The sequence below is a fragment of the Coregonus clupeaformis genome, unplaced genomic scaffold, assembly GCF_020615455.1.
Source record: "Coregonus clupeaformis isolate EN_2021a unplaced genomic scaffold, ASM2061545v1 scaf0773, whole genome shotgun sequence".
NCBI lineage: Eukaryota > Metazoa > Chordata > Actinopteri > Salmoniformes > Salmonidae > Coregonus > Coregonus clupeaformis.
The window spans coordinates 122,427-137,865 of NW_025534228.1; the positions used below are offsets into that span (position 1 = coordinate 122,427).

The window sequence follows — 15,439 nt, forward strand, 5'->3', positions numbered from 1 at the left end:
GTAGATCTCTGCATAATGTTCCAACCATCCCATGGCATCTGGACTACGCCATCAGATCAGTCTGACTGACTTCTAGAACACTGTACATCTCTGCATAATGTTCCAACCATCCCATGGCATCTGGACTATGCCATCAGATCAGTCTGACTGACTTCTAGAACACTGTAGATCTCTGCATAATGTTCTAACCATCCCATGGCATCTGGACTACGCCATCAGATCAGTCTGACTGACTTCTAGAACACTGTAGATCTCTGCATAATGTTCCAACCATCCCATGGCATCTGAACTACGCCATCAGATCAGTCTGACTGACTTCTAGAACACTGTAGATCTCTGCATAATGTTCCAACCAGCCCATGGCATCTGGACTACGCCATCAGATCAGTCTGACTGACTTCTAGAACACTGTAGATCTCTGCATAATGTTCCAACCATCCCATGGCATCTGGACTATGCCATCAGATCAGTCTGACTGACTTCTAGAACACTGTAGATCTCTGCATAATGTTCCAACCATCCCATGGCATCTGGACTACGCCATCAGATCAGTCTGACTGACTTCTAGAACACTGTAGATCTCTGCATAATGTTCCAACCATCCCATGGCATCTGGACTACGCCATCAGATCAGTCTAACTGACTTCTAGAACACTGTACATCTCTGGATAATGTTCCAACCATCCCATGGCATCTGGACTACGCCATCAGATCAGTCTGACTGACTTCTAGAACACTGTAGATCTCTGCATAATGTTCCAACCATCCCATGGCATCTGAACTACGCCATCAGTTTTACTTCCATAGATCAGTCTGAAACTACAGGTTTGACTGACTTCTATAACACTGTAGATCTCTGCATAATGTTCCAACCATCCCATGGCATCTGAACTACGCCATCAGTTTTACTTCCATAGATCAGTCTGAAACTACAGGTTTGACTGACTTCTATAACACTGTAGATCTCTGCATAATGTTCCAACCATCCCATGGCATCTGGACTACGCCATCAGATCAGTCTGACTGACTTCTAGAACACTGTAGATCTCTGCATAATGTTCCAACCATCCCATGGCATCTGGACTACGCCATCAGATCAGTCTGACTGACTTCTAGAACACTGTACATCTCTGCATAATGTTCCAACCATCCCATGGCATCTGGACTACGCCATCAGATCAGTCTGACTGACTTCTAGAACACTGTAGATCTCTGCATAATGTTCCAACCATCCCATGGCATCTTGACTACGCCATCAGATCAGTCTGACTGACTTCTAGAACACTGTAGATCTCTGCATAATGTTCCAACCATCTCATGGCATCTGAACTACGCCATCAGACTAGTCTGACTGACTTCTAGAACACTGTAGATCTCTGCATAATGTTCCAACCATCCCATGGCATCTGGACTACGCCATCAGATCAGTCTGACTGACTTCTAGAACACTGTACATCTCTGCATAATGTTCCAACCATCCCATGGCATCTGGACTACGCCATCAGATCAGTCTGACTGACTTCTAGAACACTGTAGATCTCTGCATAATGTTCCAACCATCCCATGGCATCTGAACTACGCCATCAGATCAGTCTGACTGACTTCTAGAACACTGTAGATCTCTGCATAATGTTCCAACCATCCCATGGCATCTGGACTACGCCATCAGATCAGTCTGACTGACTTCTAGAACACTGTAGATCTCTGCATAATGTTCTAACCATCCCATGGCATCTGGACTACGCCATCAGATCAGTCTGACTGACTTCTAGAACACTGTAGATCTCTGCATAATGTTCCAACCATCCCATGGCATCTGAACTACGCCATCAGATCAGTCTGACTGACTTCTAGAACACTGTAGATCTCTGCATAATGTTCCAACCATCCCATGGCATCTGGACTACGCCATCAGATCAGTCTGACTGACTTCTAGAACACTGTACATCTCTGCATAATGTTCCAACCATCCCATGGCATCTGGACTACGCCATCAGATCAGTCTGACTGACTTCTAGAACACTGTACATCTCTGCATAATGTTCCAACCATCCCATGGCATCTGGACTACGCCATCAGATCAGTCTGACTGACTTCTAGAACACTGTAGATCTCTGCATAATGTTCCAACCATCCCATGGCATCTGAACTACACCATCAGATCAGTCTGACTGACTTCTAGAACACTGTAGATCTCTGCATAATGTTCCAACCATCCCATGGCATCTGGACTACGCCATCAGATCAGTCTGACTGACTTCTAGAACACTGTAGATCTCTGCATAATGTTCCAACCATCCCATGGCATCTGGACTACGCCATCAGATCAGTCTGACTGACTTCTAGAACACTGTACATCTCTGCATAATGTTCCAACCATCCCATGGCATCTGGACTACGCCATCAGATCAGTCTGACTGACTTCTAGAACACTGTAGATCTCTGCATAATGTTCCAACCATCCCATGGCATCTGGACTACGCCATCAGATCAGTCTGACTGACTTCTAGAACACTGTAGATCTCTGCATAATGTTCCAACCATCCCATGGCATCTGAACTACGCCATCAGTTTTACTTCCATAGATCAGTCTGAAACTACAGGTTTGACTGACTTCTATAACACTGTAGATCTCTGCATAATGTTCCAACCAGGGACACAATTACTGCAGAACTCTGCAGAAATGAAAGACATCTCACTGTCTGGTGCTGTTTCTCACCGCTCTCCCCTATGACATTCAGAAGAGTTATCCACTGCTGTATTTCTCTGAGCTGTTCTTTCAACAAATCAAAACCACAGTATGTTTCTATAACTGGCTTAGTGAGGTAGCCATATAAATAAATACAATGTGTAACCTTGAGAATACAAGCAACCAAATAATCAGCCTGAAAGCCTCTGCAGCGAGGACTGTAGCCCAGCACAGCTCAGACTCAGAGGGAAGGTATACAAGTATGATATTTCACGAGTGTTGCCTGGACAAATTGCACCCGAAAACAAAACAATGAATCAAGTTAGAAAGCCACCTGGAGTTCGTTACAGCAGAAAGTCCATCATAAGGCCCCTGCTTTAGCTAGGTTGCGTCACAAATGGCACCCTATTCAGGCCACCACTTGTCAAAAGTAGTGCACTATAAAGGGAACAGGGTGCCATTTGGGACGCAGACGTAGACACCATTATCCAGGGCAAGAACTAGGAAGCGTTGGTAGGTACAACTGTTTGTAATCCATTTGTGAGAGACACCCATTAACCTAACTGTAATGTTACTGGAGAAAACGAGGCTCATTATGAGGCTCACGATCTACCTAAAGGGTGTGGTAGCAGCGGGGTGTCATGAACAAAATGGCACCCTATTCCCTATGTAGTGCACTACTTTTGACCAGGGCCCATAGGGGATCCCATAGGGCTCTGGTAAAAAAGCAGTGCACTATATAAGGAATAAGGTGACATTTGGGACGCATTCAGAGTGTTCTAAACAAGACTACATGTCATTGTTGCCCTTAGCAGATGCAGGCTACCCCCTGTACTGCATGTTGGTGATTCATTCTAAATCACTTTAGCAGGGATTCTAACCAATGCAGATTAATAGCAGAGCGCAGACTGTTCATTTCTGTTGGTTTGAATCCAGGCCTGGGTAGAACAGAATATAACCATGGTTCCTTACCTGGGTGTCCTGTGTCACACACACATTTGAAGGAGGAAGGTGAAACTTGGTGACATGTGCCATTACGGCAAACTCGATCGCAGTTCTCTCGTCCAATCACGTCAGAGCAGTTAGCCCCTGAGGGAAAAGATAAAGCATGAATTATAAAGAATTTTTAAATGAACAAAATGGTTTAGGCAAGTATCTAGCTAGATTCTACTTTCGTATAGATTCGATCTATAGTATTTTATTCCTATAGATTCGATCTATAGTTTTTTATTTGAATTGAAGTAGCATAGGATCAACAATTATCAACACTAATTAACTGTGGAAATTAATTAATGAATTAATATTTCTTAAGTGACGTCATTGCAGCTTGAAAGTCTACATCGAAACTCTCCCTTATGGTGGCCCCATTGCACAGAGAAGTTAGTTACTGCATAATGCATTTCTACTGATAACCGTGTTCATTGCATGAATCAGATGATTTGTGATGACAAAAACATGACAAGTTGGCTCGTAAGTCTTCAGAGCCAATGTTTAAACAACGTTTGGAAGCCATTGTTTATTGACAAAGACATGGTGAGAGGAGGAATCAAATCGAAATGAAAAGGTAAGAAGGAGGAGGCAAAGCGGTATAGAATCAAGCAATTAAGAATGTATTAAGGTGGTACAGAAACCCATTCCAGAAATAATTATGATGATTAAAAGAAAAATAAAGTCCTGGAAGAAAATGTTGTTCACATAAATAGCCCATGGGGGTATCTGTGGTAGCATCCCAAATAGCCCCCTTTTCCCAATGAAGTGCACTACTTTTGACCAGAGCCCTGTGTGCACTATAAAGGGAAAAGGGTGCCCTTTGGGACGGACTCTGGATATTCTTGAAATAATTGCACTAAGCTAGATGAGAACTAGTAATTATGATAGATAAATAATATGGAAGTATTTGCAAGCAATAGGGTGGTAACATTATGTCCTGTCCCAAATGGCACCCTATTCCCTACATAGTGCACTACTTTTGACCAGAACCCATGGGGAATAGGGTGCCATTTGGGACACAGACTTAGCCTCCAGGTAGGTAGGTGGATTCTGTCACGGCAGATTTAATTAACGAGAGCAATTTATTTTCCCATTTATAGTAATTGAAGGTACAACAATCAATTGAGCGTCGCAAATTTGGTGGAGGGTGTAAAGTAAAGTATCAAACCCTGATAAAGGCTATTTGGCCAAAACATTGGTTAAATAAATCCACTGCAAGGAGTGTGCAAGTTTCTTTAGCATTTTCACAAAGTAGCTTAAAAAGGGTAATCTGTGATTGATACATCCATTTTTGGACTTTTCCATTTAAAAAGCTGGGATGGGGCTATATACAGCGTATCAGCAGCGGGGGGTTCTGTTTGAACTGCAGAATGTCCCTTTAAAACATGACAGTACCAATATCAGTCATAATTCTCAGTTGTATTCCTCACCTGTAAAATGTGGAGGGCACAAACACTTGTACGTGGTGTGGATGTGATCTGTCGTCCCATTGCTCACACAGACCCCTTCGTTCTCACATGGGTTTTCCAAACACGCATCAAACTTCTCACAGAACTGTCCAGAATAATGCTGGCGGCACTGACAGCGGTACGCTCCGTCTTCCCAAAAGCTTGTCCTACAAACACCGTTCCCGGAGCAGAGACGCACTAGTGGGCTGCTTTGACACTGTTGTTCCTTCACAGAGACGTTGAGACGAAGACCGAGCTTGCAGAGCTGTGAATTCCCCTCATGCGAAGCTATGAAATAATGAAGGCCCGGGAGAAGCCATTTAGGCTCGACCTGCCGAGTCCCATTCATAATGTCCTGGGAACGGAGAAACTGGTCTTGTGACTGTGTTGCAGTGGAACAACTTTCAAAGTCCTCCTTTGACACATTGAGGATCCTGATACCGTATAAATCCACAGTAGCATCAATGGAAACAAACAGCTTGACGCCAAACTGCACCTCTAGAGGACAAATCTGAGGTAAGTTGGAAGTTGGCCGAACATCGGACTTTTGGGTCTCTGTCCTGTCTTGATCGCCCCAGCATTGGACCGTACTATTGCAGATGTTCCCCATGAGCGTCCATTTCACCTGAGCAGTCTGTGGTTGTAGGTGCCATTCCAGATTGGCTGGTCGGTTGCAGACTGTCTGACTGTGAACAACTACGCAGCCATTGAGAAAATAGCTGATGATGACAGCAATGATGTGAAATGATAGCCTTTTCATTTTTTAACTTTCTCCCTTTGGCTGCTTCACTAGTCGCTTTCATCCAGGTCTTCAGAGCTTTCATCCAGGTCTTCAGAGCTTTCATCCAGGTCTTCTGAGCATTCCTGAAGTCATTTAATTTGAGGAATGTTCAGGGTAAAAGAGATATCATTAAATTCCTGTCTGATAAAGTCAGAGGTCCAATGGAGGAGGCTTGATGAACGTCATGGCAACACACCAACCTAAAGACAAAACAAGTAAGAGTTTGATTAGCTAAAATAGAAATAGCAATCAAAAATAAATAATGGAAAATAAATCATCTCTTCTGTTTTCTGTCAATATGACAACATTGAATGCTGCTGCTGATGAAAAATGTACATTTAATTAAAAAGTTATGTTTATACTGCCTGGCCTGACACTGTGAACATAAACTAAACTAGTTCTGTTTTATTCTAAACCATGTTGTGTCAATGTGACAACATTTTAAATGACAGTCCTAATCCTCTAAAAATACAAGTTTAAATGAACTCAGTTGTGACGTTGAAGGCTACATGTATAGTTAACACCGCAGTGACTTCACCATCTGTTTTTTTCTAGCAGGATCAAATATTATTATAGCGTTTTAGCGATTGCTCTAGTCTGCCTGAGTGACAGATGGGCAGGCAGGTTGACAGTTTTGGGACTATTCTATTGGCAAGGCAAGCTCAATTAAGCACAGATAAAGTATTTGAAATATTTTAAAATAGTATTTGAACCCAGGTCTGGGTTGTACTGGTGCTGACCACCGAGTGTGTCACATCGTCTCTCATTTCCCTGAGGTTTTTACGACCAGTGACAACGTCAGATAAAATATTCCCTCTCTCCTCTCCTCTCTTGCCTGATCCCACACACACAAACACATCCCTCAGTGCCAACCCAGTGAGATGAGTTAAACCAGAAGCAGTTGTCTCTCTCTCCCTCAGGACCTTCTCTAACCCGTGTACTCCAGATAAAAGAAAATGGAGTAGAGAGATAAAGAACCCTCCTGCGTCCCAAATGGTACCCTATGGGCCCAGATCAGAAGTAGGCCTCTGTAGCTCAGCTGGTAGAGCACGGCGCTTGTAACGCCAAGGTAGTGGGTTCGATCCCCGGGACCACCCATACACAAAAAAAAAATGTATGCACGCATGACTGTAAGTCGCTTTGGATAAAAGCGTCTGCTAAATGGCATATTATTATTATTATTATTATATTATAAGTAGTGCGCTATGTAGGGAATAGGGTGCCATTTGGGACACACAGAAGTAGTGCACTATGTAGGGAATAGGGTGCCATTTGGGACACACAGAAGTAGTGCACTATGTAGGGAATAGGGTGCCATTTGGGACACACAGAAGTAGTGCACTATGCAGGGAATAGGGTGCCATTTGGGACACACAGAAGTAGTGCACTATGTAGGGAATAGGGTGCCATTTGGGACACACACCCAGTGTTACTGTGACTGCACATTCCCACTCCCAGATCTGTCTGACTCACAATGACTGATATGAATAACTGGTGATAAATTAATACATAGAGAAGTCTGAATACACAGAGCAGTAGTATCAATACAAGGGGGAGTGATAAAGTCAGTGAGATTAGGGAGGGTATTGTGACTGAACGCTTTGTAGGGAACTCGGTAGCGGCCAACACTGTTTGACAGAGCAAGCTAGCTGGAGAGGGATTGTTCCTGCTTTGCATTGGCAATGATCCCTTTGCACTGAATACATTTTAATTATTTAAAGAGTATTTTTCCACAATGTATGATTGAAAACCAATGACGAAAATAATCATGCAAGCGTACTGTAGTCAATTAATATGACAAGGTGACAATACTGTACATACTATAGTTAGTTCTATCAACAATGAACCATGTTTCCAGTTTAAACATGGTGTCCTTGTATATGAAACCATATCACAATCCCTTCCCACCAATGTCCCTTTGAAGTCTCCTTTCTGAACACTCAGAAAATGTTACACTGTAGTATGGATAGTCTCATCTATTCCCTCGCGCACACACACACACGCACACGCACACACGCACACACTGAACGTCAGTTCAAAGAGCCAAATGATAGAAAGGGAGCATGACCCGTGTTCACCTCACCCACAACATAACCTACAGTGAGGGAAAAAAGTATTTGATCCCCTGCTGATTTTGTACGTTTGCCCACTGACAAAGACATGATCAGTCTATAATTTTAATGGTAGGTTTATTTGAACAGTAAGATACAGAATAACAACAAAAACATCCAGATAAACGCATGTCAAAAATGTTATAAATTGATTTGCATTTTAATGAGGGAAATAAGTATTTGACCCCTCTGCAAAACATGACTTAGTACTTGGTGGCAAAACCCTTGTTGGCAATCACAGAGGTCAGACGTTTCTTGTAGTTGGCCACCAGGTTTGCACACATCTCAGGAGGGATTTTGTCCCACTCCTCTTTGCAGATCTTCTCCAAGTCACTAAGGTTTCGAGGCTGACGTTTGGCAACTCAAACCTTCAGCTCCCTCCACAGATGTTCTATGGGTTTAAGGTCTGGAGACTAGGCCACTTCTTCTTGAGCCACTCCTTTGTTGCCTTGGTCGTGTGTTTTTGGGTCATTGTCATGCTGGAATACCCATCCACGACCCATTTTCAATGCCCTGGCTGAGGGAAGGAGGTTCTTACCCAAGATTTGACAGTACATGGCCCCGTCCATCGTCCCTTTGATGCGGTGAAGTTGTCCTGTCCCCTTAGTAGAAAAACACCCCCAAAGCATAATGTTTCCACCTCCATGTTTGACGGTGGGGATGGTGTTCTTGGGGTCATAGGCAGCATTCCTCCTCCTCCAAACACGGCGAGTTGAGTTGATGCCAACTTCATATGGTCCCAGCTGCCTTGAGATCATTGACAAGATCCTCCCGTGTAGTTCTGGACTGATTCCTCACTGTTCTCATGATCATTGCAACTCCACGAGGTGAGATCTTGCATGGAGCCCCAGGCCGAGGGAGATTGACAGTTATTTTGTGTTTCTTCCATTTGCGAATAATCGCACCAACTGTCACCTTCTCACCAAGCTGCTTGGCGATGGTCTTGTAGCCCATTCCAGCCTTGTGTAGGTCTACAATCTTGTCCCTGACATCCTTGGAGAGCTCTTTGGTCTTGGCCATGGTGGAGAGTTTGGAATCTGATTGATTGATTGCTTCTGTGGACAGGCGTCTTTTATACAGGTAACAAGCTGAGATTAGGAGCACTCCCTTTAAGAGTGTGCTACTAATCTCAGCTCGTTACCTGTATAAAAGACACCTGGGAGGCAGAAATATTTCTGATTGAGAGGGGGTCAAATACTTATTGGACCCTATTCACTACATAGTGTACTACTGTTGAACAGAGCCCTATATAGGGAATGATGTCATTTGGGGGAAGGAAGAAGAAGAAGAAGAAGAAGAAGAAGAAGAAGAAGAAGAAGAAGAAGAAGAAGAAGAAGAAGAAGAAGAAGAAGAGGAAGAAGAAGAAGAAGAAGAAGAAGAAGAAGAAGAAGAAGAAGAAGAAGAAGAAGAAGAAGAAGAAGAAGAAGAAGAAGAAGAAGAAGAAGAAGAAGAAGAAGAAGAAGAAGAAGAAGAAGAAGAAGAAGAAGAAGAAGAAGAAGAAGAAGAAGAAGAAGAAGAAGAAGAAGAAGAAGAAGAAGAAGAAGAAGAAGAAGAAGAAGAAGAAGAAGAAGAAGAAGAAGAAGAAGAAGAAGAAGAAGAAGAAGAAGAAGAAGAAGAAGAAGAAGAAGAAGAAGAAGAAGAAGAAGAAGAAGAAGAAGAAGAAGAAGAAGAAGAAGAAGAAGAAGAAGAAGAAGAAGAAGAAGAAGAAGAAGAAGAAGAAGAAGAAGAAGAAGAAGAAGAAGAAGAAGAAGAAGAAGAAGAAGAAGAAGAAGAAGAAGAAGAAGAAGAAGAAGAAGAAGAAGAAGAAGAAGAAGAAGAAGAAGAAGAAGAAGAAGAAGAAGAAGAAGAAGAAGAAGAAGAAGAAGAAGAAGAAGAAGAAGAAGAAGAAGAAGAAGAAGAAGAAGAAGAAGAAGAAGAAGAAGAAGAAGAAGAAGAAAGAAGAAAGAGAAAGAGAAAGAGAAAGAGAAAGAGAAAGAGAAAGAGAAAGAGAAAGAGAAAGAGAAAAGAAGAAGATGGGAGAGCGAGAGTGTGAGCGAGCGAGCACAAGGAGAATGAAAGTCAAAGAAGAAGGAAGACAGAAGAAAGAGAGAACCCTCCATTGCACCAGGCCTGGGGCAGGGCAGTACCATCATCAACAACACATCAGTTAGCGAGATGCTAGAGGGACAGGATGAAGCTAGCTGTCTGTCTGCCTGCCTGTCTGCCTGCCTGCCTGTCTGCCTGTCTGCCTGTCTGCCTGTCTGCCTGCCTGTCTGCCTGTCTGCCTGCCTGTCTGCCTGCCTGTCTGCCTGCCTGTCTGTCTGTCTGCCTGTCTGCCTGTCTGCCTGTCTGCCTGTCTGCCTGTCTGCGAAAAAGATGCTGGGATGCAGTTCAAAGAACACCCTTTAGAAGCGAGTCGAAAACAGATAGTGTGTGTCCCCCAAATGGCACCCTATTCCTTATATAGTGCACTACTTTTGACCAGAGATCTATAGACTCTGGTCAAAAGTAGTGAACTATATAGGGAATATGGTAGGGGTTCCCAACCTAGGGGGCGCCAACGTTTTATGGGGGGGGGGCGCGGGACCATCCTTGATTAACAATTAGCGATTGTTTATAGACCCTTTGACTTTTCCCACATTTGTTACGTTACAGCCTTATTCTAAAATGGATTCAATTGTTTTTTTTCCCACATCTAAAAAAACAGAAATATCACATTTACATAGGTATTCAGACCTTTTACTCAGTTCTTCGTTGAAGCACCTTTGGCAGCGATTACAGCCTCGAGTCTTCTTGGGTATGATGCTACAAGCTTGGCACACATGTATTTGGGGAGTTTCTCCCATTCTTCTCTGCATACCCTCTCAAGCTCTGTCAGGTTGGATGCATCACTGCACAGCTATTTTCAGGTCTCTCCAGAGATGTTCGATTGGGTTCAAGTCCATGCTCTGGCTGGGCCACTCAGGACATTCGGAGACTTGTCCCGAAGCCACTCCTGCGTTGTCTTGGCTGTGTGCTTAGGGTCGTTGTCCCGTTGTTAAGGTGAACCTTCGCCCCCAGTCTGAGGTCCTGAGCGCTCTGGAGCAGGTTTTCATCAAGGATCTCTCTGTACTTTGCCTTGATCCTGACTAGTCTCCCAGTCCCTACCGCTGAAAAACATCCCCACAGCATGATGCTGCCACCGTAGGGATGGTGGCAGGTTTCCTCCAGACGTGACACTTGGCATTCAGGCCAAAGATTTCAATCTTGGTTTCATCAGACCAGAGAATCTTGTTTCTCATAGTCTGAGAGTCATTTTACTGAGGAGTGGCTTCCGTCTGGCCACTCTACCATAAAGGCTTGATTGGTGGAGTGCTGCAGAGATGGTTGTCCTTCTGGAAGGTTCTCCCATCTCCACAGAGGAACTCTGGAGCTCTGTCAGAGTGAGTATCGGGTTCTTGGTCATCTCCCTGACCTAGGCCCTTCTCCCCCGATTGCTCAGTTTGGCCGTGCGGCCAGCTCTAGGAAGAGTCTTGGTGGTTCCAAACTTCTTCCATTTAAGAATGATGGAAGCCACTGTGTTCTTGGGGACCTTCAATGCTGCAGAAATGTTTTGGTACCCTTCCCCTGATCTGTGCCTCGACACAATCCTGTCTCGGAGCTCTACGGACAATTCCTTTGACCTCATGGCTTGGTTTTTACTCTGACATGCACTGTCAACTGTGGGACCTTATATAGACAGGTGTGTGCCTTTCCAAATCATGTCCAATCAATTGAATTTACCACAGGCGGACTCCAAGTTGTAGAAACATCTCAAGGATGATCAATGGAAACAGGATGCACCTGAGCTCAATTTCGCGTCTCATAGCAAAGTGTTTGAATACTTATGTAAATAAGGTATTTCTGTTTTTTTTGTTTTAATACATTGGCAAACATTTCTACAAACCTGTTTTCGCTTTGTCATTATGGGGTATTGTGTGTAGATTGCTGAGGATTTCTTAAAAAATATATCAATTTTAGAATAAGGCTGTAACGTAACAAAATGTGGAAAAAGTCAAGGGGTCTGAATACTTTCCGAAGGCGCTGTATGTAGTCAGACTGAATAAATGCTCAATCTTCTATATCATGACAGCGTTAGACACACCAGATTTTATTGAATGTCCTTTATTTTAAATTAGACTAAAGTATAATCCATGGAATAGACTCAGAGACAGATGTCTGTACATTTAGGAAGTGTGATGCATAGATGTGTGTATTGTTGTGTAGTTAGATATTACTGTACTGTTGGAGCTAGGAACACAAGCATTTCGCTACATCCACAATAACATCTGCTAAATACGTGTATGCGACCAATATTATTTTATTTTATAGGAGCTTGCAGGAATATGTAGTCTTGCATGGTGTCTACTTTTGATGCTAACTAGTATGAAAATGTATGCATTCACTAACTGTAAGTCGCTCTGGATAAGAGCGTCTGCTAAATGACTAAAATGTAAGAAATGTAAATGTGAATGATGCTAATTAGCATTTTCGAATGAGAGTAAATAGAGACTAATATATTGATAAATCACATTGTCCAAGAGAGATTTAAATGGTTATCAAAACGTCACACCAGGGTAAGCCTACACGAAACAGCCCTTCTTTTACGAGTTTCTAAACCCCTATGGGAAAAATCAATTGTGTAAAACTGATTGGAACCCTTTCCCTGTTTGACCACTAGGTTTTATGGGTATTATAACACCTCCACTGTGGGGCTCCATTTGGGGAGTATCCATGTTGTCAACAGGAACTGTCAGGGGTCAAACATACTGAGGTATCAGATCCTAGCCTAGGTATCAGCCTGGGAGGTTTTCTTTGAAGAAAATGTCAGACTAGCACCCAGGACTATAATCAAATACATGATGGGTATTATTCCAGACCTGGGTTCAAATAATATTTGTTTTCCTTTCAAATACGAGTATTTGATTAAGCCTGTCTGGAAAGCCAGATGGTTCGGGTTTGCACTTTTGGGACTACTCCATTGGTTCCATTATGCCAGGCAATATCCATGAAGCACAGCTGAAATATTTGCAAGAACACAAATACCATCTGAACCCAGATCTGACTGGTATTATCGTTCATTAAACTCACCTGATGATACATTTAGTCAAGAGACAGGTCCGTTACCATGATAACCACCATGAATATCAGTTCCAAAATTAGGAGGCAAGGCAATACACAATAATGTTGGATGAATTTCATGGGTAAATTAAGCTAATACAGAAGAGATTAAGCCCTATAACATTTCTACCGTCCAACCTTTGCTGTAAAATATTTTTCCAATCAGCATATTTGAATTAAATAACACCTCCATCCTTAATCTCTCAGCCTGCGTAGGAAATGCGTTCGCACCGAGTCCTTATTTACCATTATGAGATGTGAAATTATGTATTACATTACCAGTGAGTAGGAGCAACAAGCTTGAAGAGCGCTCTCTGATTGATATTAAAATTCAAGCACAGCGGCACATGTCATAATATTGGCACAGAGGTGCTGAGAGCTTACCCATTCAACAGGCCTGGTCTAAAGATCCCTGGCTGCATCCCAAATAGCCCTTTTTCCTAAATAGTTCTCTTCCTTTGACCAGGACCCATAGGGCTCTGGTCGAAAGTAGTGCACTGTGTAAGGAATAGGGTGCCATTTGGAATACAGACCATTTCTTTCTAGACATGATAGAACCCAGCTGAAGATGGTAGTCTCTAAGCTCTCCTTCCGTTCACACAAGGATGAAATTGGGTGATGCATGGGGAGAGGAGGAGGAGGAGGAGGAGGAGGAGAGGTAGCCAAATAACAAGGCAAGAGGGGTAGGGGGATGAGGGGTTGAATTGAAGAGGGCATGGTCGTCTGGGGAAGAGTGGCCTCGGTTTATCGGCTTATCTTCCCTGGGAAGATAAACAGAAAATGAGCGACATTGCCTTCCTCTTACCGAAGCAATGCTACACAACGTTCCTGTAGATTGTTCTAGAACCATTATTCGGTCAACAGTAATAGCCTAGGCATTATGTTGATTCCTGCTATGGAGGTGTCTGCCTGTCCCTGTTTGGCTGTCGGCTGTTGTGTGGGCGAGCCACTCTCACTCCCTCTCCCCACTGTGCGCACGGAGGAGGGAGAGATGCATTCTGAGAAGCACAAGCATATGACCTTTGCTCAAAATGCTATTGCAGGAAAAATACAGTTTTCAAAGCAACTACTGTTGTTCTAGTAACAGAGAGGACAGTCACAGCTTTCTGTGAGTATATCATGTATTTCTCACCTCTTAATATTGAGTTCATGGCACCACTTTACAACCGAAGCAGTCTGTAGTATGATTTTGATGTGTGGAGCAGAGCACCATTTGCAGTGAACAGGCCTACATCAAGTAGCCTAGGGCTAGCTCTGGAATGTTCTTTAGGACATTAGCCAACATTTACTGATAGATTAATCAAATAGCCTACATGGCTAATGGCTATATAGCAACAATATCATATTTAGAGTTAGCAAAGAGTTTCGGGTTCCCACTTCCTCAGGTGGTGAATAATATAGCCTATTGGCCAATATGCACAAAGATTTCGGCAAATTACATGAAGAGCCAAAAAGTAAATCGGATAATTCTGGGGCCTCATTTATCAATTTTGCGTAGAAACTATTCTGAAATACAACATACAAACGGAATTTTGAATGTTTGTACACATAGAACAAGTGTGATTTATCAAACAATCCTACGAGCATCATATGCAAACCGGTAGAAGATAACTATTGATGAATACCAATTGTTCTCAGCCTAAGTGCTCGCGTGTGATTGGCTGGGCCTGGCTCCCCAGTGGGTGGGCCTGGCTCCCAAGTGAGCCTCCCAGGCCCAACCATGGCTGTGCCCCTGCCCAGTCATGTGAAATCCGTAGATTAGGGCCTAATTAATTTATATTGACTGATTTCCTTATATGAACTGTAACTCAGTAAAATCTTGAAATTGTTGCATTTATATTTTTGTTCAGTATTTTTTCTAATGAGTAGGCAACACTCATCCTCAACAGGTCCCTCCTGTAGGTGTATAGGCAAACATTGCTGTTCTGCAGAATCAACGAGTCGTGCGTTCCACCTGGCCACCTTGTCACGCAAACAGAAGTGGGAACTAACAAAGAGTCAATAACAACAACCAAAACAAAAGAGATTGGGTTTTAGGAGGGGTTCTGAAAGACACTCATGGGGGTCCAACCTCGAAATATTAATGGAAAAACCAAAGCCTGTAACATGCAACCCAAAACCTATCACCTGCACATTAAGAGTGGAAGCCTTTTCTGTTCACATAGTTGAACTCGTTTTGGGATGGTGCTTTTATGGAGATGTGGGTGCAGTCTAATGCTCTGTTCGTATTATGGATGATGGCAAAGAAACCCCTCGACTTACCCCTGTTGTGTGACGGTGTATAGAAATGGTATGTTCCAGT

At 43.1% G+C, this 15,439-nt stretch overlaps 1 protein-coding gene across 1 annotated transcript in view; it reads right to left on the minus strand.

Annotated features, from left to right (window-relative positions):
- LOC123485632 (protein eyes shut homolog) overlaps positions 1-15,439 on the minus strand; it is a gene marked incomplete at its 3' end in the record, with an annotated part of 135,982 nt that overhangs the window by 113,866 nt on the left and 6,677 nt on the right. Inside the window, exons 2-3 of the mRNA XM_045216684.1 lie at positions 5,110-6,108; positions 3,662-3,778 (exon numbers count right to left, since the gene is read on the minus strand). Coding sequence (XP_045072619.1) covers positions 3,662-3,778; positions 5,110-5,887 — 895 coding nt within the window. The remainder of the gene's footprint in view (positions 1-3,661; positions 3,779-5,109; positions 6,109-15,439) is intronic.